Source organism: Salmo salar, chromosome ssa09 (assembly GCF_905237065.1).
Source record: "Salmo salar chromosome ssa09, Ssal_v3.1, whole genome shotgun sequence".
NCBI lineage: Eukaryota > Metazoa > Chordata > Actinopteri > Salmoniformes > Salmonidae > Salmo > Salmo salar.
The window spans coordinates 11833498-11851645 of NC_059450.1; the positions used below are offsets into that span (position 1 = coordinate 11833498).

General features: G+C 44.6%; 1 protein-coding gene across 3 annotated transcripts in view; it reads left to right on the top strand.

Annotated features, from left to right (window-relative positions):
* The window catches only part of LOC106610711 (kinesin-like protein KIF26B), a 141627-nt gene that overhangs the window by 51190 nt on the left and 72289 nt on the right, over positions 1-18148 (top strand). For all 3 annotated transcript variants that reach the window (XM_014210210.2, XM_014210213.2, XM_014210212.2), the window contains exon 4: positions 4181-4341. In XM_014210210.2, coding sequence (XP_014065685.2) covers positions 4181-4341 — 161 coding nt within the window. The remainder of the gene's footprint in view (positions 1-4180; positions 4342-18148) is intronic.

Below are 18148 nucleotides of genomic sequence, written 5' to 3' on the forward strand. Positions count from 1 at the left end.
ACCAGCGGTTTTCTTGTTCGCCTGCCTTTGCTATTCTCCTTTTTCTTAGTCCTTCCGGTTTTGACCCTTGCCTGACCATTCTGCCTGCCTTGACCTCGAGCCTGTTTGCCATTCTGTACCTCCTGGACTCTGAACTGGTTTTGACCTGTTGCCTGTCCACGACCATTCTCTTGCCTACTCCTTTTTTGGATTATTAAACATCTTAAACTCCAACCATCTGCATCTGGGTCTCGCCTTGTGTCATGATACTGGCGGACTTACTAAACAAAAATGCTTCGTTTGTAAATTATGTTGGAGTGTGCCCCTGGCTCTCCGTAAATACAAAAAAAAATTGAAATCTGGTAAGCTCAATAGGAATTTGAAATGATTTGTACTTTTTATTTTAATACGTAAGTATACAGTAGCAATTACATTTACTTTTGATACTTAAGTATATTTAAACGAAATACTTTTAGACTTTTAATAAAGTAGTATTTTACTGGGTGACTTTTCACTTTTGAGTCATTTTCTATTAAGGTATCTTTACTTTGACTCAAGTATGATGTTTGAGTACTTTTTCCACCACTGCGTACACATGTAGCCCTTTTTCCTCCCCCCCCCCTGTCACATTCATCCCTTACACCCCTTTTGCATCCTTCATTCCCTCCTTCCCTCCCTTCCCCCACTCACTCATTTGAACAACTCTCCATCCATCCCTCCTTTTCTCTCCTCTGTCCCCCCTCAGCCCTGTCTCAAGGTCACCTTTCTGAAGCCCGCCTGGCACACTGCCCAGGGTGCTACTGGAAATACACTGTGTGTGTGTATGTATGTGTCCATGTGTCCGTGCAGGCATGGAATAGAGGCAGGAGAAGATATAGGAGTCAATTTTATTTCTTCCCATTGCTGTTATTTTCTCATTTTCCTTGAGAGTGCTGAGAGGGCACAACGCCCAGTCAAAGAGACATCATTCACCCATTGTCTTCACATTATAGTGTAGTAGCGTTAGACTGTAGCATAGCCTCATGATATTAAGAGAAAGCTTTAGCAGTGTATAACTGCTGCTGTCTAATGAGGAAGGGTCCTGCTAGCGGTCAAGTGCTGGCACCCGATCGAGTAGCCACACGCACACAAACGCACGCATGTGCTTGTGTGCATGTTTGTGTGTCTAGACGGAGAGGGAGCTAGGGAGAGGAAGGGAAGAGAAGGGGAGAGAGATCTGTAAAGAAATTGTTCCCTTTATCAGGGGATGACATTTAAAGAGTGCTGATACAGCGATCTGAAGTGAGCCTTCTGGCACAAAATGGCTGCCGAGCTTCATCCATCCAAGTGGGACAACATTATATTAGTGGTGAATCAGATGCCCCCCCATACAATGTAAAGCACCTTAAGACCTACGGTCAAAAACACTCTATGAATCACTATATCCATTAGTGTTATGAATATGTTTTATGCTTCTCATTGTTGATATAGAACATGGGTGGCCAACCAATGTTTCTATCAATAGACCTTTGTCAGGGCTTAGGTTTAGCCACACATTGCGGAGAATCCAAAATGTGCTGGAGTTTCTTTTCCAAACTGCAGCCTATAGTGTAGAATACATCTAGCATGGTTGGTAGTGTTGTGTAGGATGAATACCTTCTTTCAGGAAGCACCATATGGAAACAGGCTGAGGAGGAGTATTACAGTCATATGGTTTCATTTGAACCTCTCAGATGTATTCCATTCCATGACAGTGGTCAGGATGTACACAGGACGCCACAAACACACAGTCACAACAAAATGGACATCGTTTTCAATTCCGTTTTATTCTCCAGATCTGGGTGACTATGTCTGGGGCACATGAAACAGAGTGTGATGAGTAAGCCTGTCTGAGAGCTGAAGACTTGCGTTGGCTCCCAGAGCCTGTTTGGTGGTGCTGACTGTCAGAGTGGTGAGAAGTGGGCAGGGCGTGTTAGGCTTGAGTTAGTTAGAAGGACACGACACAACACAACACAACACAATGTTTACGATCAAACCATGCTAAAATCTCTTATGAACTCCCCTCTCGCTCTCTCTCTCTCCCCTTTCTGTCTCTCTCAAGCCCCACCTATCTGTTGTCCGTATCTCCCTTCCATCTCAATGAGTCCTCTGTGTCCTGTGTCTCTGTCTGTTTTTCATTACTGTTTACTTTGGCCCTGTTCGGTTTCTCCTCCCCCCTTCTCTCTCCGTTTTGTCATCCCCCTTATGCTTTTTCTGATCCCTGCCCATTAATTTTCTTCTCTCTCTCTCTCACACACACATTTATATACACAGACAATCTTAAAGACACAGACAATCAAAAGGCAAAGTGAAGCTAATATTTGAAGACTTTATGTTGTTAATGACTGCTTATGGGTATCTTCATGTTACTGTTCTCATATTTTACCAACATTTCTGAAAATGTATGTATAACTTGGAATGAAGCCCTTAATTTCTTAGTTCCATCAATCAGATTTACAACAGGTGTCCAGGGGCAGGGATATGGGGATAGGGGCGAGGGGTTGATTTGAGACTGGTCCTCCTGGAGCCTCAAGCAGTAAATACACACTGTGCCTCTGTTTTATAAGGGGAGAAATACACTGATTTACACACACACACACACACACACACACACACACACACACACACACACACACACACACACGCACACGCACTCGCACACACACACACACACACACACACACTATTCTTGTGATTTACGTACCATTGTACGGTAGTGCTGGCAGGATATAAAGAAGCATAATTAATAATCCATATCTGTATTTCAAGGCTGTAAGTGCCAAATCTATAAGCACACACACACATACACTGCGACAAGCATAAACATTACATAAAAATGCATGGAGGGGGAGCCAAGGACACCCAGGGTGGCCGTTGAGTTGCCTGCTGTGTGTGTGTGTGTGTGTGTGTGTGTGTGTGTGTGTGTGTGTGTGTGTGTGTGTGTGTGTGTGTGTGTGTGTGTGTGTGTGTGTGTGTGTGTGTGTGTGTGTGTGTGTGTGTGGTAATTGAGGTCTGTCCTTGGTGTGTAGCTTGAGGTGTTGGAGCTAGCTAGGGACAGCCACAGCAAGCCAAGTAGACAGTGCAGCTGATATTCAGTCTGCCAGCATAGAAATGTGTAGCTGCCATCTTAGTTACACAGTGTTTTTCGGGTGACACAGTGTCTTCTATATAAAAGGGGAACACACTCTACCCTTCAAGAGAAATAGGTAGGATGGAAAAGAGCGAAGAGACGGAGGGAGGGAAGAAGGAAGAGAGGGAGGGAGGGAAGAAGGAAGAGAGAGAGAGAGAGAGAGAGAGAGAGAGAATGAGCAGAGTCTTGTGTTACCCAGTCTTATCTGGTGATCAGTTAATAAGCTCCTGTCTGAGAGAGATCAGAATACATCCAGGACTTTTCATCTTGCCGTTCACTGGGCCATCTGGGTCGGCAGAAGGGCATGGAAGGGCACAGTTAAGGTGTGTGTGCGTGTGTCCGTGCACGTGCGTGTGTCCGTGCGCATGTGTGTGTGCATGTGTGTGCGTGCCTCCGTGCGTGTGTGAAGGACATTGTTAAGGTCGATTTGATCAACACAATCAAGAGGAATAATCAGATCTCTATCACATCTGGCTCAGAGGGAGAAGGAGGGAGGAGATGTAAAGAGAGGGAGAGGATAGAGCTAGAGAAAGAGAGAGAGAGAGAGAGAGAGGGGAGGATAGAGCGAGAGCGAACGAGAAGAGGAAGAGAGAGAGAAAGAGACAGAGGGGGATAGAGAGAGAGAGACAGAGAGTGTGAGAGAGAGAGACAGAGAGTGTGAGAGAGAGAGAGAGAGAGAGAGAGAGAGAGAGAGAGAGAGAGAGACATAGAGAGTGTGTGTGAGAGAGAGGCAGAGTTGTGTGCCAGTGCTTACTGCTTTGTGGTATGGAGTTGACAGATGGTGAAGGGTGGCAGGCAGGTCTCCCTCTGGTCTGACTGGCACTGTGCCACCAGTGGGAGGAAAACATGTTATTTTCTCTCCTAAAACCCAACTGAGAAGTGTACTTCCTCCTGACTTCTGTTCACACGTCCGTCTGTTGCAGTTCCAGGCACACGACATGTGTGACCATCTCTCTCCCATGTCCATGTCCCTCCCTCTCTCTTTTGTGTTATTATTGTTGAATAACGGCTAACTGTCTGTGTGTGTGTGTGTGTGTGTGCGTGCGTGCGTAGATCTCCCAGATGATATCTGATGGGTGTCGAGAGGGTGTGACTGAGGCAGTTCTGAACCGCTACAACGCCGATCGCCCCTCATCCTCGCAGGCCCCTCCCACTCTGCAGGTTAACACGGTAGCGCCAACCACCACCTCTGCCGCCGCGTCCTTCTTCGCCAGGTAAGAAAAAAAGTGGTACACCTTTATACAGTATAAACGCACAGACAGACAGCTGGACACACACAGATGGACGAACAGACACCCTGACACATGTCTGCAGAGGGCCTCAGCCCTTTGAGGAAAGAGAAGTGTATGTGTTTGTGTGTGTGTCTGTGTTTGTGAGGCCTTGTAACCAGCTCTATATTCAGTAGACATACATAAGTTACATAATCAATAATAGAGACATTGAGAATGACAGTACATCAATAAAACACACACTACGCACGCACGCACGCACACACACACACACACACCCTAGTACAGTCGTCAATAATTCAAGGCGATACATGAAAAACTAACGTCAGAACATTAATACCTCAGTGTCTGTCAGTTATTAAGATATCTTGGTCGACCTCTTCCTCATCAAAAATGGTCTCCTCGATACTCACAGATCTCGGCAACGATGCACCTCAATTCAATGGACATCAATTACATTTTACTGGATTACTTAATAATAACATCACATCTGTGCGACATTGATATTTTCCCTTCAAAGTTAGTCTAAGGAAGTAAAATAGCAGTGGACGAGACATTGGTAGTAACCTAAATGCTCAATACTTACAGTTGAAGACGGAAGTTTACATACACCTTAGCCAAATACATTTATACTCAGTTTTTCACAATTCCTGACATTTAATCCTAGTAAACATTCCTCGTCTTAGGTCAGTTAGGATCACCACTTTATTTTAAGAATGTGAAATGTCAGAATAATAGTAGAGAGAATACATTTTTTATTTTTATTTATTTCACCTTTATTTAACCAGGTAGGCTAGTTGAGAACAAGTTCTCATTTGCAACTGCAACCTGGCCAAGATAAAGCAAAGCAGTTCGACACATACAACAACACAGAGTTACACATGGAATAAACAAACATACAATCAATAATACAGTAGAAAAATCTATATACAGCATGTGCAAATGAGGAAGGATAAGAGAGGTAAGGCAATAAATAGGCCATGGTGGCGAAGTAATTACAATATAGCAATTAAACACTGGAATGGTAGGATGTGCAGAAAATGAATGTGCATGTTGGGGTACTGGGGTGCAAAGGAGCAAGATAAATAAATAAATAAATAAATACAGTATGGGGATGAGGTAGATTGGATGGGCTATTTACAGATGAGCTATGTACAGGTGCAGTGATCTGTGAGCTGCTCTGACAGCTGGTGCTTAAAACTAGTGAGGGAGGTAAGAGTCTCCAGCTTCAGAGATTTTTGCAGTTTGTTCCAGTCATTGGCAGCAGAGAACCGTAAGGAGAGGTGGCCAAAGGCAGAATTGGCTTTGGGGGTGACCAGCGAGATATACCTGCTGGAGCGTGTGCTACGGGTGGGTGCTGCTATGGTGACCAGTGAGCTGAGATAAGCCGGGGCTTTACCTAGCAGAGACTTGTAGATGACCTGGAGCCAGTGGGTTTGGCGACGAGTATGAAGCGAGGGCCAGCCAATGAGAGCATACAGGTCGCAGTGGTGGGTAGTATATGGGGCTTTGGTGACAAAACAGATGGCACTGTGATAGACTGCATCCAATTTGTTGAGTAGAGTGTTGGAGGCTATTTTGTAAATGACAACGCCGAAGTCGAGGATCGGTAGGTTGGTCAGTTTTACGAGGGTATGTTTGGCAGCATGAGTGAAGGATGCTTTGTTGCAAAATAGGAATCTGATTCTAGATTTAATTTTGGATTGGAGATGTTTAATGTGAGTCTGGAAGGAGAGTTTACAGTCTAACCAGACACCTAGGTATTTCTAGTTGTCCACATATTCTAAGTCTGAACCATCCAGAGTAGTGATGCTGGACGGGCGGGCAGGTGTGGGCAGCGATCGTTGAAGAGCAGTTGGAGGCCACGGAAGGAGAGTTGTGTGGCATTGAAGCTCATCTGGAGGTTAGTTAACACAGTGTCCAACGAAGGGCCAGAGATATACAGAATGGTGTCGTCTGCGTAGAGGTGGATCAAAGAATCACCAGCAGCGAGAGCGACATCCTTGATGTATACAGAGAAGAGAGTCGGCCCGAGAATTGAACCCTGTGGCATCCCCATAGAGACTGCCAGAGGTCCGGACAATAGACCCTCCGATTTGACATTCTGAACTCTATCAGAGAAGTAGTTGGTGAACCAAGCGAGGCAATCATTGAGAAACCAAGGCTGTTGAGTCTGCCAATAAGAATGTTGTGATTGAAAGAGTCGAAAGCCTTAGCCAGGTCGATGAAAACGGCTGCACAGTAATGTCTCATCGATGGCGGTTATGATATCGTTTAGGACCTTGAGCGTGGCTGAGGTGCACCCATGACCAGCTCTGAAACCAGATTGCATAGCGGAGAAGGTATGGTGAGATTCGAAATGGTCGGTAATCTGTTTGTTAACTTAGCTTTCAAAGACCTTAGAAAGGTCTTAGATATAGGTCTGTAGCAGTTTGGGTCTAGAGTGTCTCCCCCTTTGAAGAGGGGGATGACCGCGGAATCTATCCAATCTTTGGGAATCTCAGACGATCCGAAAGAGAGGTTGAACAGGCTAGTAATAGGGTTTGCAATAATTTCGGCAGATAATTTTAGAAAGAGAGGGTCCAGATTGTCTAGCCCGGCTGATTTGTAGGGGTCCAGAATTTGCAGCTCTTTCAGAACATCAGCTATCTGGATTTGGGTGAAGGAGAAGTGGGGGAGGTTTGGGCAAGTTGCTGTGGGGAGCGCAGGGCTGTTGACCGGGGTAGGGGTAGCCAGGTGGAAAGCATGGCCAGCCGTAGAAAAAGGCTTATTGAAATTCTCAATTATTGTGGATTTATCGGTAGTGACAGTGTTTCCTAGCCTCGGTGCAGTGGGCAGCTGGGAGGAGGTGCTCTTATTCTCCATGGACTTTACAGTGTCCCAGAACATTTTTGAGTTTGTACTACAGGATGCAAATTTCTGTTTGAAAAAGCTAGCCTTAGCTTGCCTAACTGCCTGTGTATATTTGTTTCTAACTTCCCTGAAATGTTGCATATCACGGGGGCTATTCGATGCTAATGCAGAACGCCACAGGATGTTTTTGTGCTGGTCAAGGGCAGACAGATCTAGAGTGAACCAAGGGCTATATCTATTCCTAGTTCAACATTTTTGGAATGGAGCATGCTTATTTAAGATGGTGAGGAAGGCACTTTTAAAGAATAACCAGGCATCCTCTACTGACAGGATGAGGTCAATGTCATTCCAGGATACCCCGGCCAGGTCGATTAGAAAGGCCTGTTCGCTGAAGTGTTTTAGGGAGCATTTGACAGTGATGAAAGGTGGTAGTTTGACCACAGACCCATTACAGATGCAGGCAATGAGGTAGTGATCACTGAGATCTTGGTTGCAAACAGCAGAGGTGTATTTGGAGGGCGAGTTAGTTAGGATGATATCTATGAGGGTGCCCATGTTTACGGATTTGGGGTTATACCTGTAGGTTCATTGATAATTTGTGTGAGATTGAGGGCATCAAGCTTACATTTTACATTTTAGTCATTTAGCAGACGCTCTTATCCAGAGCAACTTACATTTCATTTCATGCCTTTTTTTTTCTGTCCCCCCCATGGGAATTGAACCCACAACCCTGGCGTTGCACACACCATGCTGTTGTTGCAAACACCATGCTCTACCAATTGAGCCACAGGGAAGATTGTAGGATGGCGGGGGTGTTAAGCATGTCCCAGTTTAGGTCACCTTGCAGCACGAGCTCAGATGATAGATGGGGGGCAATCAATTCACATATGGTGTCCAGGGCACAGCTGGGGGCAGAGGGTGGTCTATAGCAAGCGGCAACGGTGAGACACTTGTTTCTGGAAAGGTGAATTTTTAGAAGTAGAAGCTCGAATTGTTTTGGTACAGACCTGGATAGTAAGACAGAACTCTGCAGGCTATCTGTGCAGTAGATTGCAACACCGCCCCCTTTGGCAGTTCTATCTTGGCAGAAAATGTTATAGTTAGGGATGGAAATGTCAGGGTTTTTGGTGGTTTTCTTAAGCCAGGATTCAGACACGGCTAAGACATCCGAGTTGGCAGAATGTGCTAAAGCAGTGAATAAAGCAAACTTAGGGAGTAGGCTTCTAATGTTAACTTCTCAGGGCTACGTGGGACGCTACCATCCCACCTGCGGGACACACTATTCAACAGCCAGTGAAATAGCATGGCGCGAAATACAAAACATAAAAAATCTCATAATTTCATTTTCTCAAACAATCAACTATTTTACGCCATTTTAAAGATAAGAATCTCGTTAATCTAACCATATTGTCCGATTTCAAAAAGGCTTTACAGCGAAAGCAAAACATTAGATTTTGTAAGGAGAGTACATAGACAAAAATAATCACACAGCCATTTTCCAAGCAAGGACATGTGTCAATAAAACTCAAAACACAGCTAAATGAAGCACTAACCTTTGACGATCTTCATCAGATGACACTCCTAGGACATTATGTTACACAATACATGTATGTTTTGTTCGATAAAGTCCATATTTATATCCAAAAACAGCATTTTACATTGGCGCCTGATGTTCAGAAAATGTATTCCCACCAAAACGTCCGGTGAATGTGCACATCAATTTACAAAAATACTCATCATAAACGCTGACAAAATATATAACAATTATTTAAAGAATAATAGATAGACTACTCCTGGATGAAACCGCGGTGTCAGATTTTAAAATAGCTTTTCGGAAAAAGCACATTTTGCAATATTCTGAATACATAGCTCGCCATTACAGCGAGCTATACTGACACCCGCCAATTTCGGGGCAACCTAAACTCTGAATTAGTATTAGAAATATTGAATTACCTTTGCTGATCTTTGTCAGAATGCACTCCCAGGACTGCTACTTCCACAAGAAATGTTGTTTTTGTTCCAAATAATCCATATTTATGTCCAAATACCTACGTTTTGTTCGTGCATTCAGGTCACTATCCAAAAGCATGATGTGCGAGCGTAATTCGAGACACAAAAAGTCAAAATGTTCCATTACCGTACTTAGAAGCATGTCAAACGCTGTTTAAAATCAATCTTTATGGTATTTTTAACGTGAAATTGCGATAATATTCCAACCGGACAATAGCATATTCATTCAAGAAGAAAAAGAAGGAACAGCGTGCTCGCGTGATCGCGCATATCCAATCCAATTTTTGCCAGGCAGGCCACTCAGTAACTGAGCTCCTATACTCTGCCCAGTGACAGGAGAAGGCTCAAACCACTTTCTGAAGGCTTTAGACAGCCAATGGAAGCCTTAGAAAGTGCAACGTAACCCCACAGATACTGTAGTTTCGAAAGGGACTAGAAAGAAAAAACACAATTCTCAGATCCTCCACTTCCTGGTTGACTTTTTCTCAGGTTTTTGCCTGCCATATGAATTCTGTTATACTCACAGACACTATTCAAACAGTTTTAGAAACTTCAGAGTGCCTTCTATCCAAATCTACTAATAATATGCATATTCTCGTTTCTGGGCCAGAGTAGTAACCTGTTTAAATTGGGTACGTTTTTCATCCGGCCGTGACAATACTGCCCCCTATACCCCAACAGGTTAACATGCATGAAACCAAGGGTTTTACGGTTACAGACGTCAACAAATGAGAGCACCTGGGGAGTAGGAGTGGAGCTAGGCACTGCAGGTCCTGGATTAACCTCTACATCACCAGAGGAACAGAGGAAAATTAGGGTAAGGGTACGGCTAAAGGCTATAAGAACTGGCCGTCTAACACGTTCGGAACAGAGAGTAAAGGAAGCAGGTTTCTGGGCACGATAGCATAGATTCAAGGCATAATGTACAGACAAAGGTATGGTAGGAAGAGAGTACATTGGAGGTAAACCTAGGCATTGAGTAATGATGAGAGAGATATAGTCTCTAGAGACATTTAAACCAGGTGATGTCATTGCATATGTGGGAGGTGGAACAACATGGTTGGTTAAGGCATATTGAGCAGGGCTAGAGGCTCTACAGTGAAATAAGACAGTAATCACTAACCAGGACAGTAATGGACAAGGCATATTGATATTAGGGAGAGGCATGCGTAGCCAAGTGATCGTATGGGTCCAGTGAGGGGTTGGGCTGGCTGGGGACACGGCGATTCAGACAGTTAGCAGGCCGGGGCTAGCAAGCTAGCAGGCCGGGGCTAGCGAGCTAGCATAATGGCCTTAGAGGGACGTCGCGATGGGGGAAAGTCTCTTTTTGCCTCCTCGTGCGGGGATGTCGATAGACCAGTCGTGGAATTAGTAGGGTTCCAAGTAGCAGAGGGGTCCAAAGTCCAATTGGCAAAATGGGTATAGCAGTCCAAGAAACTGGCCGATGGATCAGCTAACAGTCCAATATGCTATAGATAGCTAGCAGGCCGCGGTTAGCAGAATGGGCCTTTAGGAGACGTAGCGCCTGAGGGGCCTGTTGGGATCCTCGGGCAGATTATGTCGGTATTCCAGTCGTGAAGGATCGGCGGGGTTCCGTCCCCCGTACCGGCAGTAGGAGGGGTCCGGATATTGTAGCCGAGGAGTGGGCTTCAGGAGTAGCCCAGGAGCCCTAGCCAGGAGATGGGTCTAGCATGGGCTAGCTCCAGGGTAGTTGGTGCTTGCTCCAGACCGGAAACGTTAGCCAGGAGTAGTCAACCCGGGTTGCGGTTAGCTTGCTGCCATGATCCAGATGAAAAGGTTCAGAATTTGCGGTAGGAATCCGGGGATATGGAGAGAAAAATAGGTCTGGTATGCTCTGGTTTGAAACGCGTTGTACAAACTGGCGAGAGCTTTCCGAGCTAAAGGTTAGCTGATGACCGCTAGCAGTGGTTAGCTGACTGATAGCTGGTAGCTAGTTAGCTAGCTAGCTTCAGTTGAGGTATTCCAGTTCGGAAGTAAATAGAAATACTTTAGAAAAAAACACAGATCCACGCTACATTGGGTGACGCGGGTTGCAGGAGAGTATTTTGAAGTTGAGGTTTAGGAAAAATATTAAAAAGAATGCAAAGAAAAATATATAAAAAGATATATACATGGGACGAGACAAGACAAAGACGTCTGACTGCTACGCCATTTCGAAATCTTTAGTAGTGAATGATTTATTTCAGATTGTATTTTTTTCATCACATTACCAGTGGGTCAGAAGTTTACATACACTCAATTAGTATTTGGTAGCATTGGCTTTAAATTGTTTAACTTGGGTCAAACGTTTTGGGTAGCCTTCCACAAGCTTCCCACAATAAGTTGGGTGAATTCCTCCTGACAGAGCTGGTGTAACTGAATCAGGTTTGTGGGCCTCCTTGCTCGAACACGCTTTTTCAGTTCTGCCCACAACTTTTCTATAGGATTGAGGTCAGGGCTTTGTGATGGCCACTCCAATACCTTGACTTTGTTGTCCTTAAGCCATTTTGCCACAACTTTGGAAGTATGCTTGGGGTCATTGTCCATTTGAAAGACCCATTTGCGACCAAGCTTTAACTTCCTGACTGATGTCTTGAGATGTTGTTCAATATATCCACCTCATTTTCTTTCCTCATGATGCCATATATTTTGTGAAGTGCACCAGACCCTCCTGCAGCAAAGCACCCCCACAACATGATGCTGCCACCCCCGTGCTTCACGGTTGGGATGGTGATCTTTGGCTTGCAAGCATCCCCCTTTTTCCTCCACACATAACGATGGTCATTATGGCCAAACAGTTCTATTTTTGTTTCATCAGACCAGAGGACATTTCTCCAAAAGTACGAACTTTGTCCCCATGTGCAGTTGCAAACCGTAGTCTGGCTTTTTTATGGCGGTTTTGGAGCAGTGGCTTCTTCCTTGCTGAGCGGCCTTTCGGGTAATGTCGATATAGGACTCTTTTTACTGTGGATATAGATACTTTTGTACCTGTTTCCTCCAGCATCTTCACAAGGTCCTTTCCTGTTCTGGGATTGATTTGCACTTTTCTCACCAAAGTACGTTCATCTCTAGGAGACAGAACGCATCTCCTTCCTGAGCGGTATGATGGCTGCGTGGTCCCATGGTGTTTATACTTGTGTACTATTGTTTGAACATATGAATGTTGTACCTTCAGGCGTTTGGAAATTGCTCCCAAGGATGAACCAGACTTGTGGAGGTCTACCATTTTATTTCAGAGGTCTTGGCTGATTTATTTTGATTTTCCCATGATGACAAGTAAAGAGGCGCTGAGTTTGAAGGTAAGCCTTGAAATACATCCATAGGTACACCTCCAATTGACTCAAATTATGTCAATTAGCAATAAAATGCAAATAAAATGCAATAAAAATGCAGAAAATATGCAATAAAATGCTAATTAATTACTTATAAATCATACAATGTGATTTTCTGGATTTTTGTTTTAGATTCCGTCTCTCACAGTTGAAGTGTACCTATGATAAAAATTACAGACCTCTACATGCTTTGCAAGTAGGAAAACCTGCAAAATTGGCAGTGTATCAAATACTTGTTCTCCCCACTGTAGGTGCATATTGGTATGGATAAAGTGACTAGGATAGATAATAAGAATAAGACAACATTTTGATATAGATGGGGTTTATGACTTTGTGGCAGTGTTAACTAGCGACGACCGTATACTTGGCCGCTTTGCCATGGATCAAATAAAAATGATCCATTGGATAATCTGTCAAGTTTCCCTTATGTTTGAGCTAGTCTGCATTAAATTGAAATATGGTAATTTTATAAATAATACAATTGCATCTGAGAACCACGCTCCCCCCATCTTCGCAAGACAAATTAGTTTTGCATGGCCCAATGCCACTGTTGTGCAGGGTTTGCTCATTTTTGACCATTCCATTGATCCTAAAGAGAAATCTCCACTCACCCGGGGAACCGCTCCAAACCGTTCAATAGCTAGCCATATTACTGGAGTTTATATTATTTTTATTTCTAGTCCGGATTTGTGGCCAGAATTTTGATAATCCATTGATATATAGCTAGCTAGCTTAAATGATAAGAGAGAAAAAATAATATAGCTATTTGATCATGTCCGTGTGCATGTCCAAATATTAATGACGTCTGGAATCCTACACGGCTTCACTGGAATTATCAAACGGCAAGAGTCAGACAAACATCAAGCCTCAACATGTCAACAGCTCATTTAGGCATGGTTTAGCTGAGACTATCTCATAACAAGTAGGCTGGTAGTCTTTTTCTGAAAAATGATTTGCACCTGACATAAAGTATGCCTGTCTTAACTGAAATGCTGCTCACATAACTTTCATTAGCTGGCTAAGGTTAGCATGCTAGCTAGTTACACTGACAGCTGTCAGTCAGTGCCCTATGTGTTGTTATTTCTCTGCTACATGTGGAAATCACAACAACGTTCCCACCCCCAATTCCTGAATACCCCCAATTCCAGAATTAGCAGCATGTGTCACTCTTCGAGGTGGAACCTAAATGAGAATTTCCGCTCTAGGACAGGAATTACTCGAAAAAGGTGAGGCAACTTCCTCTGAGGTGGGCCTTTGAGTCCCGATCTCTGATATCTCCATCCTGACACCATTAAAATCAAATAAAATTGTATTTGTCACATACTTCGTAAACAACAGGTGTAGACTAACAGTGAAATGCTACACACACAGGGTACCAGTACCGATGTGTAGGGGTATGAAGTAATTGAGGTAGATATGTACATATAGGTATGGATAAACTGACTAGGCAACAGGATAGATAATGAACAGTAGCAGCAGCGTATGTGATGAGCAAACCCAAATGTAATCTGCTGAAATTGTTTCTATTTTCTGCGCCGATTTCTGTTGAAAATCTGCGGAATTCTGCAGAAAGCTTTTTTTGACCCTAAAGTACTAACATTATTTAATAACTTTTGGAACATTGTTTTAAGTATTCAGATCCCTTCCCTTTTGCCACATTTTTCTACGTTGCAGCCTTATTCTAAATTGGCTTATATAAATGTTTTTCCTCATCAACCTACCCCATCATGACAAAGCAAAAACAGATATTTTAGAAATTTTTGCAAATTTCTTAAAAATAAACAACAGAGACACCTTATTTCCCTACGTATTCAGACCCTTTGCTACGAAATTGAGCTCAGATGCATCCTGTGTCCATTGATCGTCCTTGAGATGTTTCTACAACTTGATTGGAGTCCACCTGTGGTAAATCCAATTGATTGGACATGATTTGGAAAGGCACACACCTGTCTATATAAGGTCCCACAGTTGACAGTGCATGTCAGAGCAAAAACTAAGCCATGGTGTCGAAAGAATTGCACTAAGAGCTTCGAGACAGGATTGTGTCGAGACACAGATCTGGGGACATGTAGCAAAAAATGTCTGCAGCATTGAAGGTCCCCAAGAGCTCAGTGGCCTCCATCATTCTTAAATGGAAGAAGTTTGGAACCACCAAGACTCTTCCTAGAGCTGGCTACCCAGTCAAACTGAGCAATCGGGGAGAAGGGCTTCGGTCAGGATGGTGACCAAGAACCCGATGGTCACTCTGACAGAGCTCCAGAGTCCCTCTGTGGCGATGGGAGAACTTTCCAGAAGGACAACTATATCAGCAGCACTCCCCTATTCAGGTCTTTATGGTAGAGTGGCCCGATGGAAGCCACTCCTCAGTAAAAGGCACATGATAGCCCGCTTGGCGTTTGCCAAAAGGCACCTAAAGGAATCAGACCATGAGAAACAAGATTATCTGGTCTGAGGAAACCAAGATTGAACTCTTTGGCCTGAATGCCAAGCGTCACGTCTGGAGGAAACCTGGCACCTTCCCTATGGTGAAGTATTGTAGTGGAATGTACTGTGCGCTGGGATGGCGCTGGGATAGACCCTCCCTGCTTGTTTCTTCAGAAAGGTGGAGAACTTGGGCCTTTTCTAAAGAGGTATATCTGCTTCGATTAATGTTCTTGTGAAGTTCAAGATGAACACCTTTCTGTCAGCTGTGGAGGGGGTCTTTGCCAGACAGGAGGCCAGGGTCTGTGTTCTTGTAGAAAATAAAGAACAATGTTAAATTTAGCAAATTAAGTATTCTCAGGTTGAGTTCAATAACAGCCCTACAGTGGATCTCAAGCTTTGAAGCTAAGCAATCTCTCTCCTTAAGCAACACACACACACACACACACACACACACACACACACACACACACACACACACACACACACACACACACACACACACACACACACACACACACACACACACACACACACACACACACACACACACACACACACAAACAGCCCAAAAACCAGACAGTATGTCTCATACACACACAGATATTTTAAAACAATGAGAGTAGTTAGCAAAAAATAATATTGCTGCTTTTATAGTTATTTCCCAACATGTCACTTGCTTTGATAGCTCCACCACGCCACTTTTGGTAACTTGTTAGCTACTAGCTGCTAGCTAGCCTAAATGGCATGATGGAGCTGGAGTGACAAGTTGGGAAGCTTGCCAGGCTAACGTTAGCTAGTAAACTTCCCACCCCTATCTAGATACAGACAAACATTTAATTATCAAGAACAGATATTAGCTAGCTTGAGCAAAACTACTAGCTAGTTAATATATCTGTAGCTAGCTAAAGCATCAGAATGCTTACCTGGTCCACTAGCCCTCCTATTGTTGTGTCGGAGTGACCTCAGGTGCTCCACTGCAGTTTGACGCTGTATGTAGCAGATTGAATTCTGACAGTCTTTGCAGAAAAGTACTCCTCCATCCTCGTACAGTTCAGCTGGAAACTCCCTGTCCCTGTCCCTGGCTTTTATTCTGGACACCAAGTGTTTACTCCTCAGCTCCTCTACTGTAAATCTGGGCATTTTTAGCAACATAATGTTACTTCGTTCCTCAGACAGCTGCTATTCACTCACTGAGCCTCCTGCACCACTCACACAGCTGAGGGGCTACGGTTGGGAGAGTGGGACATCTCTGGCTACACTTTTGGGTGATTGAAATACATGAAAATGAAATGAAAATGCAAGTTCAGCATCAAGTGAATTTTAGTTCACTTTTCTATCAGCTGGCAGTGTACTTTTCGCTTTAGATTCCTATGCGTTCCATTTTGAAATTCTGCAGATTTTCATCGGAATTCTGCGTGCACTGATTCCGTGCGGGCCTGGTGATGAGTCAAAAGAGATTAGTGTGAAAAGGGTCAATGCAGATATTCTGGGTAGCTATTGGCTAACTATTTATTAACTAACTATTTAGCAGCCTTATAGCTTGGGGGGTAGAGACTGTTCAGGGTCCTGTTGGTTCTGGACTTGGTGCATCGGTACCGCTTGCCCTGCGGTAGCAGAGAGAACAGTTTATGACATAGGTGACTGTAGTCTTTTTTTAAGGCCTTCCTCTGACACCGCCTGGTATAGAGGTCCTGGATGGCAGGGCCATTGATGGAGAGAGAGTGGGATAGAAAGAGAGAGAGACAAAGAGGGAACTTTGACTTTTTGTCTTTCTTTAATGATACATTCTCATTAAACAAATATCCCCTATACTGCATACTCACCTTGCCCTCTACCACACGATACAACACCACAAATCACAATAACCATCTTCCCCAGCTGTACAGACGGCCCCACCGATGCACCATATCTCCTGAAACATCTCCACACTTTTTGTAATTTTATAGAACTCAAATTCCACCCTATGGCACGCAGAGACCATCCCATTAAATAATAGTAAAGGGTCTGTTATCCCCCCACCTTTGACCTTGTCTAGCCAAATTATCAATTTTGCCTGAGTAAACAGAAAATTCAACAACACACATTTGGACTTTTCCTTATTCGAATACCTGTACCCCATTCTAAACATTCCGACAGTAAATTCCACCGCCAACCTCTCACATAGACATTCCAACAAAGACATTAATGGCATTAACCTGGCACACACAGAAAACACATGATGCACAGTTTCACTCATAACACAGAAGGACACCCCTGTCCGACTCCCGGTTCAACCCGTACCAACCAGCTGTTAGTGGCCAGGGCTCCATGTAGAACCCTCCACTGGAGGTCCCCTGACCGCTTTGGTACTAGGGGGTTTGTAGATCCCCTCCATCTAAAACCCACCATATTCTCCGCCCCACATACCCCCTGCCACTGATGTGCCCTCACTCCTGTTAGGCTCCTAATATTCCTTACCTTAATGCAGAGGTTGTAGAGAGCTTTACCTCCCACCCGGTCAAACTTCCCCAGGCTCGGAGTGTTAAAATCAAACAAGTCCTCCAGACCCACTTGCCAGTCCCCAGTCTCTGCCACCTGCAGTGGCAGAAACATTAGTGGCCCCTCCCTTTTTGACCCCTCAAACAACCCCCTTACCGGCTCAGACAGTGCCTCCTGGATCTCCTCCAGGAATCTCTCCAGCAGCCTAAGAGACGTTATTCCTGTTTGTTGTGCCAGGACTTCCGGGGTGTTCCACCCCTCCTCCCCCAGCAGCTGCAGGTCACCCGGCCTTAGTAAACCTGCTGCCATCAGTTGCCTCTGCAGGGTGGCCGACTGAACCGATCTCAAAAGGATGGCTGGGTTGTGGAAGATAGGCTCCTCCCACACCCACAACCCAGGCTCCACACCCCCTTCTCGTATGGGCCTTAGCAGCTGCCAGGCCCTCAGCACTGCAGAGTAAAAATCTGTGAGACCTGCTCTACTCAACCTCTCCAGCCTCATGAGGTACAGCTGCCAGTCCAACCCTAATCCGCCAGCTCTCCTCAGCAGCGCGCATGCTGGTTCCCTCCAGCCGACATCAGTATGGTACAGGGGGGTTAAGGACAGATGCTGCCAGGTTTTTGATTATCAGCACCCTCCCTCTATATGAAACTTGGGACATGAGCCACCTCCACCTGGCCAGTCTTGACACCCCC